The following is a 15,285-nucleotide window of genomic DNA, read 5'->3' on the forward strand; positions in this document are numbered from 1 at the left end:
TTTTAAGCGTTACGTTGTACTTTAGCTATTGAAAAATAGCAGATCTACGAGCTTGTACAGGTCTGCTATTTTTGAAAAGTCAAATGTGGTGCAAATCTTTGAATAATGTATATTCTTTCAGAGCGAACATTTTTAACAAAAATATTTGCTTCTGGGGGGAGGTCCCCTGGAACAACATATTTTGAGATGGGGGGGTCCGTGGCCCAATAGAGATAATTCTGGGGGTCCTTGACATGAAAAAGGTTGAGCACCACTGACAGAAACATGGGTTCATCAGAAAACTATTAGGATTTAGAAGCCTTTTTTTTAATCGACATCAGTCCAAAATGGGTTAAACCATCGTCCGTCTATAACTACCAGCCGCCCAGCGATTTCAATCGTTTGTACTATACCTTTTTTTTTTTAAATATATTTTTTATCCCACGATTTTGTAACCCATTTTTCACCCCTGTGTCAATCATCTACTGTGATCCTGGGCTCTACACACCCTCCGCCAACCTGGGGAGAGCAACGGACTTAACTCATGCTTCCTTCATGCTTGAGTGTCCAAGTTGCTCCTTTACACCTGACAGGGGGGAGTTTCCCTGGTTGGACGTAGCGCGTGGAAGGAACACGTTATTCCAACCAGTTCCTTTCCCCTCCATCAGGCAGTTTAGAGACCAGGATTACTGCATGTTTTTGTGAGGGTACCTACCTACCCTAGGGGACACGGGGAGAACATGCAAACTCCACACAGAAAGGCCCTTTCGCCAACCCCGCCTTCGGGTATGGGCACTGATGACGCGGAGGAGGAAACACGCCGCCAGCACCCACAGTGACCCGAGCGGGAATCGAACCCAGGACCTTCTAGCTGTGAGGCTATACCTTTTGAAGACATATAGAATATGGTTCTCGCAGCGATCCACTCACAGAGTAGTCTAAAAATAAATAAAAAAAGGGCCATGACGATGCTCCGTTCCATAGTCATGGGCAGTTGCATGTGTCTTGTTAACGCCAAAAAGCAACAGAAAGCCGATTTTTAAAATGTTATATAAAGCCTAGTATTATTCTAAACCGTATGGAAAAAGGTGTGATCACGCACAGGATTTCGGTGTGTAATCTTCTTTGTCACTCATTCACTGTTTGCGGAAGAGAACCACGCCCCTCAGCGCCCATATAGCTATAGTTTTTAAATGGGCACTTTTGCAAAAAGAATATACATGTATGTTAATGACGTTTAGAAGATTTGGAACACTTTCCTGGGGGTCTTTACAGTATGTGTGCAATATGGGGGTTTACATACAGTATTTTAGATTGTAGCATTGTCCATGATGCCACGGACACTGGTCACACTAGCTTCCTGGACTACATGTTGTCTCAGTAAGACAGCCCTCCACCACTTATCCACAAGGAAGTGCAGTGCATTGTGGGCATTGTGGTCCAGGGAAGGAAGTGCAGCCCAGTGTCTGTGACAACGCATGGACACTGCTAAAATCTAAAATATTGTAGAAAGCACATAATTACACAGATAAAGACCCCCAGGAAAGTGTTCTAAATCTTTTTATCCACAAGGAGGAGCAGTGCAGTGCATTATGGGCATCGTGGTCCAGGAAGGAAGTGCAGCCCAGTGTCTGTGACAACGCATGGACACTGCTAAAATCTAAAATATTGTAGAAACCACATATTTACACAGATAAAGACCCCCAGGAAAGTGTTCTAAATCTTTTAAACGTCATTAACATGTTTGCAAAAAGGGTGAAGTGTCCATTTAATGCTATTTACAGTACCATGTACATGTATTGTACCAACTACAGACGATATGATGAAGTACAAGCAGCAACTTAATCTTCAAAGCCACAGACTGTGGCGGTGGTGGTGCAGGGCAGGAACCTTACCGCGCTGTGTCACCTGAGCATCCCAAGAACGGCAGTCACTTTAGAGCAATTACTAAACGTTGTAGGTTCTGAGAATCCAGCCTGAAACACATGTAGGCCGTATAGCAATAAGAGGAAAACGCATCCTGCAGAACACGTGAATTAGTACGTGTACGTTTCACTTTAGCTCTCGTTGTTATTCAAAAAGAGACCAATAAACGTGGTGTCTAAAAAGCAGCAACGTTCCCATGCCTCGTGTGTGTGTGTCCTCACAATGCGTCTTTGTTATCTTCAGAGGACACGAGTTTTGTATAGCCGACGCTGTGGAGGTTGATTGCATTAGATCATTAAAGTCTGCTTCTCACAAAATGCTATTGTTCTTCTCTCGCTCCGCTGAGAGAGGCTGCATTTGGCATTGTTATACCGAGTTTATTTATATTGAGCTTCACTACAACAAAGTTATAGGGCCCCGCATTATGAATTAATTTAGCCTCCCTTTGTTTTTTTGTTGTTTGTGTTTTTATTCTATTTATTTTTTCCACGAACCAACAGAAATGGGTCCTTTGTATTGACATCATCTCACGCTCAACATAATTTTTTTCTTTTGCTGGTTTATTTGTTCTTTATTTCCTTTAAATTGTGTCTGTTTTCTAAAGAAATAGTATACTAGCATGTTTTCTAAAGAAACGTACACGCATGAAGCATGTGGGACTTCAAACGGCATGGCAGATAATCAGACTCTGGAGAGATGATCGGTCTTCTTTCTTTTTTCTTCTTCTCCTCCTCCTGCTCGTGACGGGACTGAATATGACGAGTCTTGTCGAAGCCTTTTCAAAGAGCTCCTCTCCCTCAGTATAAGTGATTAACCCATTTTGGACGGGAACCCCCTTTTGGTGTTTAAAACCATTATGTTATAATTTAGCTATTGAAAAAAATAGCAGATCTACACAAGCTTGTGTAGGTCTGCTATTTTTTTGAAAAATCATGAACATGTGGTGCAAAGCTTTGAATATATATACTCTTTCAGAGTGAACGTTTTGAACTCAAATCTTTTTGAAACTCAAACATTTTCAGATGGGGGGGTCAGCGGACAATTTCATATATTTTTGGGGGTCCTTGACATGAAATATTGAGAACCACTGATATTTTTCAGGAAAAAAAAACATTTAATTTTATTAATTTTTATATATTTCGACATCAGGCCTAAACGGGTTAAGACAAGTTAAATGAAGGGGGGGGGGGTGTTAGGGGGGATTTGGGGCGATGACAGGCTGAGTCAAAGCCGACAGGATGTCCGATGATGATGATGATGGGAACAAGGCGGACAGCTTTAAAGAACCAAAAGCGTTCTTGTTGATTGCATGTGTGTCCCCGTGTGTCGTTGTCAACGCATACCGAACCAAACCAAACCGTCCCCGAGATACGATGTGGTATCGTCGTCAAATCACGAGGCACCGTCTCATCTCGTCTCCGACGTCCAATAGCAAACAAGTCTGTCCCGTTGAGAGAGAGAGATAGAGAGATAGAGAGAGAGAGAGACGTCAGCGGGCTCATTTGATTGTTTTGTGTGTACGTGTCAGAGAATCTGACACGCTTGATTTATATACACAGTATAAATATTTTTAGTTACATACAGTTGAGCAGATGATGGTATAATAATTCCCACAGTGGAATGTTGTGTGGAGTATAGTACTACATACTGTATACATGCATACATACATGCAGCATGTTCATTGAAGCTGTCGGCTCATTTAATATGCGCATACATCTGATGGATTCGTGGATGTATTTGTATTTGATCACCGGCGCGCGCGCGTGCGTCGCACACACGCACGTCGCACACACACGCACACACACGCACACACACACACACATTTGTATCCATTTTAGAGATTGATAATGCCTGATATGTAGGCCTATACTTGTGTGCCGGTGACACAGCAACCACACGACCGTGAGCTTGCAGATTGGCCATTTACGGTGTGTGACACGACACTGGTGTCTCTCTCTCTCTCTCTCTCTCTCTCTCTCTCTCTCTCTCTCTCCGGTTGATCATCCAGTAGGATTTTGACGATTCTGGTTCCTTGTCGATTCCCTCTTGTAATTTATTTCACAATTCATTTCACATCATATCATATATACAGTAGATTAGACCAAAAGGGTATTATTATTATAGGCTGAAGCCAAACAATGGCTTATTTATTTCCCCCCTCTATCCTTTTCAAGCGATTCTTAATTGCTTGAAATCGTGTCTTCTTATTATCGCGGCTTCCAAATGCACCCGTCTGTGACTGAAAAAGAAGTGTACGAATCTCTCTCTCTCTCTCTCTCTCTCTCTCTCTCTCCCTCTCTCTCTCTCTCTCTCTCTCTCTCTCTCTCTCTCTCTCTCTCTCCCCCCATCTCTCTTGCGTTCTGCTCTCGCACCTTAACACAGCCATCAGACTTCTATCAGTTCATCCCTCGTCCTCCTCCCTCCCTCCCCTCCCCTCCCCTGATCTGTAAAACTAAACATATTAATGAATGATATTGTGGTCATAGCGTCCTCTAAATCAGATTATATCTTCAACATCCACACGAGGCCAGTTCCCTCTCTCATGTCCAGGACATGCATGGAGTCCCTCATGCTTTACAGTTTACACTGTAGGCACTCATGCAGGCCCGGTCGGACCAGCCCGGCCCAGCCCGTGCAATGTTTCCAATTTAACGGTTCTCTTAGTCTGGTCGTGAGAAAAACGATATTTCTGCCTCCTAATGGCACTTCAAAGGCAGAGGGGGGGGGGGGGGGGATGACATGTCATGGCGTGGGTTGTTACAGTATTAGTTCATTTAAAAAAGAAAACCCTTTGTATTGTGAGTCATATTTCAGGCTCACTTCCCCTCTGTGGGCTTCCATAAACAGTCATCATCATCATACCCAATGAGCCATGGAGAGAGAGAGAGAGAGAGAGAGAGAGAGAGAGAGAGACATAGACGTAAACTGCAGCCCGGTCCCACATTGTCCAAAGATTCACTAAAAACAATATAATATATTTACTCAAGTATATATATACCGTACATTTCTTTGTATACTTTTTCATGTCAAAGACAAAAGACGTTGACATTATTTACTAAAGCGGGGGCCCGGCCCCCTGTCAGCCCGCCGCCCCGTTGACTGACCGGGGCGCGCACGGTGTTTGGTGGAAGACGGGGGCACATGCATGGTAGCCTCATGGCGGCCATTTTTAGCATTCCCACTATTATGCAATGTGGTCACTCTCTGGCAGGGGCTATCAAAGAGCTTCTTCTGGGCAAATTCAAGGCGAGAGACTTCTTCAAAGAGCAGAGAAAGAGAGAGAGAGAGGTCAGCAAGATGGGGTCGGTCCATCTCTGCAGCCCCCACACACTCTGACACAAGCACACGTGCGCGGCGCGCGCGCGCACGCACGCACGCACGCACGCACACACACACACACACACACACACACACACACACACACACACACACACACACACACACACACACACACACACACACACACACACAGATATAAACACTTGGGGGAGAGAGAGAGAGAGCATGTTCAAAAAAAACAATTCTCACACTTAGTGAAATAGAACAATGTGCCCAATAGTATCTATCTCTGTCTCTCTCTAACTCAATCTACAGTCTTGCATGTCCCCAGCTGTCCTGACGAGGAGCCGTGGCATCAGTGCCATGATGGCAGCAGCGCCCGCCGCCCGCCCGCGCCCGTTAGGTTAGTTTAGCCTCCTCTGGCCCTGACCTTTTGATTTGCACTAATTTCTCCCAATTAAACCAGACCTTTAGTGGAATGTCCCCGCTTTGATGTGGGCCCATAGGCCTCCTCGGCCCGCCTCCGCCAGCGTGACTCACCCCCCTCTCACAGAGAGAGAGAGAGAGGGCTGCTGAGGGCACGGCAGCCAGGCTGAGGTTGGCAGGGCTGAGCCTGGGACACAGTTGGCATCCTGCGGGGGAGCGCTAAGGGGGTTTCTGAATCCGAATAACCCCTTCTGCGGTCTGGAGACTTATATGGACTGGGTCCCTTACCAGCTTCCACCCCCCCCCCCCACACCCACCACCACCGCCCATGCACTCTCAGATAATGTTCTGTTAAAACAAAAAAAAGAAGAGGTTTTGACGGAGAGACGAGAGAGTGTGGTTCCTTTCCCAGGGTCAAATAAACGTCTCCTCGTGTCTGCCATAGCCTGTCCTCCGGTCTCATTATCCGTGCCGTATACCGTATCCGTGCGCTGCATACCGCCATGCATCTTGTTTGTTTGTGGAGGCAGATGCTGTCACTGGTGTGTATAGCCATGGAACTCTGTTATTAAAGTAATATCCACTCATTATAATAGCCACTGTTTACGCTTCTTTACTACATGTTGTTGTTTTGTTTGTTTTTTTGGGGTTTTTTTACTGGCAGTGAACGGCTAAATTGTACCAGAATGAAGTTAACAAAGAGTCCCTGTCCCTGGAATCAAGCCACATGAACCATTTAATTTAATCTAACGGGCTCCAGTTTTCAAACACGGAGTTGACTTTTCTCTTTTCTGCTGTATATCCTGCATTAACTATATTTGTTATTCTCTGTCTCTTTTTCTCTCTCCTTCAAGTGAATTTGATTCAATTCAATTCAATTCAAAGTGGCTTTATTGGCATGAGAAAACATGCGCCGACGTTGCCAAAGCAAGAGTGGGACGAAACGATCAAACGAAACAAGTACATTTTAATTGGGAAATAAAGAAATGTGTAAACAGAGTCGTGTCACATTGCAACTTAGAGAAAACTTACAAAAACATAAGAATTGTGCTTAATTTGCCGTCAGAAATAGTTACACATCCAAGGTTAGCTTAGGATAAACGTTTGACAACAAATGCCAGCAATATTTCAGAGTTTTGCATTTTACTAAAGCCTTTGAGACGTAAAAGCAGCATTTGTCTCAAGAAGAGCAGCGGTTTTGTCCAATGTGTGAAGGTTATTGCTCTGTCTGTATGTACAGTGTTTCCATGTATCACTCTTTGTGGACATTGACACAAATATACACAATTATTAGTAGTCTTTAACCACTTGAACCCCATAATGCCTATTCTTGGGGAACACTCGCCAGAAATAGCTGATCTACACACGTTTTGAGCTCGTGTTTGATGAAGAGATATGGTGTAAATAAAAACAGTGAATGAACAGTCTTAAACTCAAGTTCGGTTCTCTACAATTAGAGGGTTTTATCGGCGGGAACCCCTTTTGGGTTTATTTTTTACCTCTTCAAGACGGGAACCCATTTTTGGGTTGTACAGTATATATAGCAACATCATTTTGTTTTGTCATTTTTGAGGGGCGCTATATTCAGCTATTAGTGTAGATTTTCGTAGAAATTCCCATTGACAATGAATGGATAATTTACATAATTATGTCATATGTGTGGACGAGCAAATCTGCGTTTCTGTCCGACACAAAAATGAATTTCCCATTGACAATGAATGGAGACATGACATGTCAATGATGATAAGAGCGCCCCTCACTTCATACGGGTGTGATTTCTCAATAAATATTTAAGTTTTTTTCTCCCAGAAAACTAGAGTGTTTTAAGTGGTTTAAGATAGTTAACGTTTTAACTATCTTAACGAGAAGCAGGTGGCGAGGGTGTAACATCCTCTCTCTCTCTCTCTCTCTCTCTCTCTCTTTCTCTCTCTCTCTCTCTCTCTCTCTCTCTCTCTCAGCAGGTTTTCGGGGGGTGTAACATCCTCTCTCTCTCTCTCTCTCTCTCTCTCTCTCTCTCTCTCTCTCTCTCTCTCTATTCAATTTTTCAATTTCAAAAGGCTTTATTGGCATGATAAATATGTTTTACATTGCCAAAGCGTTCTCTCTCTCTCTCTCTCTCTCTCTCTCTCTCTCTCTCTCTCTCTCTCTCTCTCTCTCTCTCTCTCTCTCTCTCTCTCAGCAGGTTTTCCGGGGGTGTAACATCCTCTCTCTCTCTCTCTCTCTATTAAATTTTTCAATTTCAAAAGGCTTTATTGGCATGATAAATATGTTTTACATTGCCAAAGCGTGTAACATACTCTCCCCTCTCCTCTCTCTCTCTCTTCCAGACCATCTCGGAGCTGGAGAAGCAGGTGGTTGCGGTGCGCGAGGACCTCCGCGCGGCCCAGGGCCAGCTGGCGGAGGCGGCCGCTCTCCGCGAGGACGAGAGGACGAGCGCCGCCCAGGACCTGGAGGCCTCTCTGGCGCGCCTCCGTGGCGAGATGGAGCGCTACCGCACCGACCTGGAGAGGAGCCAGCACAGGGAGGGGGAGGCGGCGCAGGAGAAGGTAAGGGGGGGGTCCTATTATATCTGTCTTCTGTCTAATAGGCCTGTCACGGTTTGCATGGTGTTATAGGGACCCAAGTGCAGGAAACACTAAAAAAATAAGATCACATAAACCTCACTTTACTTGGTAAAAAGACATACGATAACAGAAGTATACATACACTGAACATAAAACCTGACACTATAGCTTAAGATCCGGCAGCACTGAACAAACACAAGGCGCAGAGTTTAAATTGTCACTGGAGCTCATCACCGCCCCAACCTGGCTCAGCTGGTCCCCACAGGTGACGGAACTTATAGGGGCAATCAGAGTCAGAGGAGCAGGGACTTGGGAGAGACGGAGGAAACTCATGGACAAACAGGGGGGGCTCAGGACGTGACCATGACAAGGCCGTCGCAAGATAATTCATCATTAATTTCCCCATAGACGTTTCAAAACGTAAAGACCTGTAAAGGCCTCGGACAAAGCCAACAGCCGAGTTGACAAAATCATGACACTTAAACTTTTTTTGTGTTGTTGGACCGAACAGATAAAAAGACGGGGGGGGGGGAAAGTGTTCGTCGTCATGATTTGTCAACTCGGCTGTTGCCTTTGTCCGAGGCTTTAAAGGTCTTTAAATAGGCCTGAATACTTTTTGAAACGTCTATGGGGGGGAAAATAATTTATAGGGAATTATTTCCTCATGCTCTCGTCGTTCTGAAAGGTGGGCAGGACTGCGGCGCTCTATAAATGCGTCACGTCACTCTGTACTGTACGTCTGTAATCCACGTAACTCGAGAACCGTTCTTTTTGTCTGCGTGACTTATTCTAATTTCCATGGCTTATAATACATTTGATGATTCACAGTCGTCTAGTTAGTAGTTGCTGAATAACCTGCAGACTCACCGTCCTGTTCCTTTTGGCCTCTCCCCCCATCCGGGGTTATTTCTGCTTTTGGGTCCACCTTTCTGGATCCTTATCTTCTTACTGTATATACGGTGTCTGTTAACCTCCAGGCTGTCCGGTCGGCGGTTCAGCAGTGACACCGTTCACACGTACTTAAAACTATAGGTGGCCGACAGACCTGCCGCAACATGTCATGTCACAAACCATACTGTTTTTAACAGTCAGGAACGGAGCATTTAAGCAGCTGCATGTCGAAGGCCCCGCTTTTGTCTTGTGCCACGCACAAGCACGCACACACGCACGCACGTGTGTGTGTGTATATAGACGGGGGCAGAAGCTGACTGTGTGCGTGTGTGTGTGTGTGTGTGTGCGTATGTGCGTGTGCGACTGGTCTTATCTGGCGTCACAGCAGAAGCTTGCGGTTTTGGCATTTGACTATAACTAATGTGTAAGTCCATCTTTCTCTCATATGCGCGCGCACACACACACACACACACACACACACACACACACACACAGGAGTAATGAACTTAACAAACAGAAGTCACTACAGGCTGCCAACTTTGTACAGTTGTATAGTAAAAAGAAAGGACAAAAAAACACTTTCACCGCGCGGCAACGCCACGGAAACAGTAACATCGGAGCGCCGTGCGACGCGTCAACGCGCGTCTGACGCCGCCGTTTGTGGCATAGGTCCGTTGAAAATAATATAAGGCGCCGTTTGCATGCCTGTGTGTGGTGCCCTTGTCACTCTTGTATGACAGGAGGAGGACGTTAATTTACAAGACAATATATAGATACTGTACATCCGAAATTCAATGTGCATTAGGGAAAACATTAAGAACAATAAGGAACATTATAACCCGTTAGTACATTTTAATTGAAAGCAAGAATAATAATAATAATGCTAATAATAATGAGAAGAAAACAGAGTTCATGAATGAATGAGAGCTCTATATGGACCAAATGAATCATGGTGTTTTATATAGATACTCTCTGTGATGTCTATAGTGCATGTTTGGAATTGTATAACAGCTGGAATCAAATCAAGAACGTATCAATCAGCATTCCCATATTTACCTGCTGCGGGCCCGGCTGCGTTAACCCGCATTTAGACCCGAGAACGATTCTACAGATGTCTTCGATGTCCTGACAGTTTTCTGAGAAACCCTCTGTTTCTATATGTCAGTGGTTCTCAAACATTTTCATGTCAAGGACCCCCAGAATTATATGTAATTGGCCGCCGACCCCCATCTGAATAATATGTTGTTCCAGGGACCCCCCCACCACCCGCCCAGAAGCAAGATTTTCACTGTGAAAGAATATATATTGAAAGATTTCCACTACTTTATCATGATTTGAGTTGAGTGGTTGCACTCCCTTACGGAGCTATGTGTGTGTGTGTGTGGGTGGGTGCGTCTTGAGCACGAAAACAGCATGGTTGTTTTTCACCACCTGTGCGCAACCTAACACACACAAACACACACGCACATATTAACTATATGGTGATTTTGAGTGTGCCAGTACAGTTACAGTACAGTACAGTAGAGGGTACAGTAGAAGGACCCCCACACGGTAACTATGTCATTTCTCAACCGTTTCGGGCTGGCACCTTGGGTGCGTTCCTGTGGGTCGGGTGTGATTTTCAAAAATAGCAGACGTACAATTTTGGTGCCGCGCTACATGAGCTTGTAAATTTGCTATTTTTCAATATTATAACATAATGCTTGAAACACCAGAAGGGGTTCCCCTTGGGGGATGTACCTATATGCACTACAGCGTCACACACAGAGCATCACAAGCAGCAGATTCACGCTTGTAGATCTGCTACGTTTGCTTGATTTTTTATGTTGAATCGTGAAAAGTAACATTTTTGGACATGGGGTTTCCACCCGACAGAGACCACGTCCTAAGAAGAACCATGATACAACGCACGCACGCACGCACACACACACACACACACACACACACACACACACACACACGCACACGCAGGCTCAAAAGGCAGCTGAGTTGTATTAAATGTGGGAGAAACCGAGCAGACAGAAGCCAATTCTCTGTTGCTGGACTATCGGGGTGTGCGTAACACGTAACCAGAGGCTTCTCATCCTTTCCATCACTGCTGGAAAGTACTTCACTTTAACCCATTCTGACCTGAGATCAGATTCATACGAAGTTTCCACTGGACACACACTGGTCTGATTAACCCATTCTGACCTGAGATCAGATTCTAAAAATGTCAGTCGCTCTTCGATTTTTCAAAAATAGCAGACCTACAAGCTCGTGGCGCGCCACTCGGTGGCGCGCTATGAGCTTGTAGGTCTGCTATTTTTAAATAGCTAAAGCATAACGTGATGCTAAACACCAAAATGTGTTCCCGTTCAGAATGGGTTAAGTATATTCACTCTGGTAAAGTACTTCACTTTAAGTATATTCACTCTGGTAAAGTACTTCACTTAAGTATATTCACTCTGGTAAAGTACTTCACTTTAAGTATATTCACTCTGGTAAAGTACTTCACTTAAGTATATTCACTCTGGTAAAGTACTTCACTTTAAGTATATTCACTCTGGTAAAGTACTTCACTTAAGTATATTCACTCTGGTAAAGTACTTCACTTTAAGTATATTCACTCTGGTAAAGTACTTCACTTAAGTATATTCACTCTGGTAAAGTACTTCACTTTAAGTATATTCACTCTGGTAAAGTACTTCACTTTAAGTATATTCACTCTGGTAAAGTACTTCACTTAAGTATATTCACTCTGGTAAAGTACTTCACTTTAAGTATATTCACTCTGGTAAAGTACTTCACTTTAAGTATATTCACTCTGGTAAAGTACTTCACTTAAGTATATTCACTCTGGTAAAGTACTTCACTTTAAGTATATTCACTCTGGTAAAGTACTTCACTTTAAGTATATTCACTCTGGTAAAGTACTTCACTTAAGTATATTCACTCTGGTAAAGTACTTCACTTAAGTATATTCACTCTGGTAAAGTACTTCACTTAAGTATATTCACTCTGGTAAAGTACTTCACTTTAAGTATATTCACTCTGGTAAAGTACTTCACTTTAAGTATATTCACTCTGGTAAAGTACTTCACTTTAAGTATATTCACTCTGGTAAAGTACTTCACTTTAAGTATATTCACTCTGGTAAAGTACTTCACTTTAAGTATATTCACTCTGGTAAAGTACTTCACTTTAAGTATATTCACTCTGGTAAAGTACTTCACTTAAGTATATACACTCTGGTAAAGTACTTCACTTAAGTATATTCACTCTGGTAAAGTACTTCACTTTAAGTATATTCACTCTGGTAAAGTACTTCACTTAAGTATATTCACTCTGGTAAAGTACTTCACTTAAGTATATTCACTCTGGTAAAGTACTTCACTTTAAGTATATTCACTCTGGTAAAGTACTTCACTTTAAGTATATTCACTCTGGTAAAGTACTTCACTTAAGTATATTCACTCTGGTAAAGTACTTCACTTTAAGTATATTCACTCTGGTAAAGTACTTCACTTAAGTATATTCACTCTGGTAAAGTACTTCACTTTAAGTATATTCACTCTGGTAAAGTACTTCACTTAAGTATATTCACTCTGGTAAAGTACTTCACTTTAAGTATATTCACTCTGGTAAAGTACTTCACTTAAGTATATTCACTCTGGTAAAGTACTTCACTTTAAGTATATTCACTCTGGTAAAGTACTTCACTTAAGTATATTCACTCTGGTAAAGTACTTCACTTAAGTATATTCACTCTGGTAAAGTACTTCACTTTAAGTATATTCACTCTGGTAAAGTACTTCACTTTAAGTATATTCACTCTGGTAAAGTACTTCACTTTAAGTATATTCACTCTGGTAAAGTACTTCACTTTAAGTATATTCACTCTGGTAAAGTACTTCACTTAAGTATATTCACTCTGGTAAAGTACTTCACTTTAAGTATATTCACTCTGGTAAAGTACTTCACTTTAAGTATATTCACTCTGGTAAAGTACTTCACTTTAAGTATATTCACTCTGGTAAAGTACTTCACTTAAGTATATTCACTCTGGTAAAGTACTTCACTTTAAGTATATTCACTCTGGTAAAGTACTTCACTTTAAGTATATTCACTCTGGTAAAGTACTTCACTTAAGTATATTCACTCTGGTAAAGTACTTCACTTTAAGTATATTCACTCTGGTAAAGTACTTCACTTAAGTATATTCACTCTGGTAAAGTACTTCACTTAAGTATATTCACTCTTGACACTAACATACTTCCACTCCACTCCACTATACATCACAGAGGCAAAAACATTGCGCCGTACTTTTCTGTTTTGAATCCAGTGCAATTAGTACTCTTCTCTTATACAGCTATTAGGGTATAACTAATCTATAAGCTCACACACCATGTCATACAGTAGCTTGTAGATAATATACTACTATTAATACTACTACTTTTGGTACTTTAAGTACATTTCTGTTGCCTGTACTTTTAACTCGAGTAGAATTGTGGTATTCCTACTTTTCACTTAACCCATTTAGGCCTGACGTCGGAAAAAACGAAATCTTTCTGAAAAACCTCATGTTTCTGTATCAGTGGTTCTCAATATTTCATGTCAAGGACCCTAAAGATTATATATGTGATAGGCCACCGACCAATATGTTGTTCCAGAGACCCTCCAGAAGCAAAGATTTGAGTTACAAATGGAAACTCTGAAAGAATATGTATATTCAAAGATTTGAGGCACATTTTCACGATTTTTCAAAAAATAGCAGACCTACAAGTTCATAGCGGGGCACTCATAGCCGTGCTATGAGCTTGTAGATCTGCTATTTTTTTTTTCAATAGCAAAAGCGGTTCCTGCCCCAAAATGGGTTGTAAGAAGAATCCCACGTATATTCCGCCACTTGTTTCCAATGGAACGGCCAGTCTAGTGTGAGAGGTTTCCTGGTGATTTATGGACTATATGGGATGTATTGATCAAAGCAGATGCAAAGTTTTTAATTGCAGCGTCTGTGTCCCATACTCCGGAGGAATCTGAGGGCTTCCCTCCCAGAGGAAGACGTGCATGCCATTATGTGGCCGGTTGCTATGTGACTGCTCAAGACGTGCTGAAAACAAGATCGCTCCCATCCGGGAACTAAAACATATACGCACACAAATACACACACACACACACACACACACACACACACACACGTGTGCATGCATGCAGCTAAACACTCACCACCACCACTACACACACATCAATGTTTTGGTAAACAAGCCGTAACGATAACAAAACAAGATCCGGTAGTATACTGTTTCTTAACCCATTCTGGTCTTTTGGTGTTTCAAGCATCACGTTATACTTTAGCTATTGAAAAATAGCAGATCTACAAGCTACGAGCTTGTAGGTCTGCTATTTTTTATTTTTTTTAATCGTGAAAATGTGGTGCAAATCATTGAATATATATTCTTTCAGGTCCTTGACATGAACATGTTTGAGAACCACTGATATAGAAACATATAGGATTTTCAGAAAACAGTTTTTTTGTATAATCGGCCTCAAGTCTAAATGGGTTAAAGGTCTGATTGTTTATCCCAGGAATTCTGTAACGTATATTTTTCACCCCGTGCCAATTGCCTATAAAGCTGTATAAATCCTGGGCTCTATACTTTCCCTCTGTCAACCTGGGGAGAGCCGTGAACGGAGCTCATTCTTCCATCAATGCATGTGAGCATTATAGCAGTATAGCGTGTGGAAGGAACACGTTCATTCCAACCAGTTCCTTTCCCCTCCATCAGGCGCCCCGGGGTGACCAGACTGGGGAAGTCTTTTTCTTAGAAATGTTAAGACACCCACAACTCTGCTTTGGTTCCATTTGTTCCACTCCCAGAGTTCACAGACCTGTAAAAGGTCCTCTTTGAACCACGATGGGGTCCCTGGACCTCACTTTGAGAACCACTGTTCCAGAGCACTATAGCTTTTTTCACAAACAACCGGGTCGGGGTGACCAGTGTTGTTTTTGGCAGCACATTTTTTATTTCAGTTTTAGTCATAGTCTCTTGAATAGTTTTCATTTAGTTTTAGTCTCATTTTAGTCACCCGGAATGTGTTGGTGTTGGTCTAGTTTTAGTCGACTAAATATCATAAGATTTTAGTCGACTAAATCTGCAGTTGATTTAATCGAACAAAATGTGTGTTGGCGACACATTTTTTTCACTTGCTGAAAATAGCCGCGCTGTGACGTGTTGTG

At 42.6% G+C, this 15,285-nt stretch overlaps 1 protein-coding gene across 1 annotated transcript in view; it reads left to right on the forward strand.

The window, feature by feature from the left end:
- The window catches only part of LOC308323460 (centrosomal protein of 112 kDa-like), a gene marked incomplete at both ends in the record, with an annotated part of 108,776 nt that extends 99,598 nt beyond the window's left edge, over positions 1 to 9,178 (forward strand). The window contains 2 exons of the mRNA XM_080775190.1: positions 7,938 to 8,156; positions 9,152 to 9,178. Of these exons, the coding sequence (XP_080631316.1) occupies positions 7,938 to 8,156; positions 9,152 to 9,178 (246 nt within the window). The remainder of the gene's footprint in view (positions 1 to 7,937; positions 8,157 to 9,151) is intronic.
- Between the last annotated feature and the right edge of the window lie 6,107 nt (positions 9,179 to 15,285).

Source organism: Protomyctophum bolini, assembly GCF_963924005.1.
Source record: "Protomyctophum bolini genome assembly, chromosome: 11".
In the NCBI taxonomy this organism is placed as follows: domain Eukaryota; kingdom Metazoa; phylum Chordata; class Actinopteri; order Myctophiformes; family Myctophidae; genus Protomyctophum; species Protomyctophum bolini.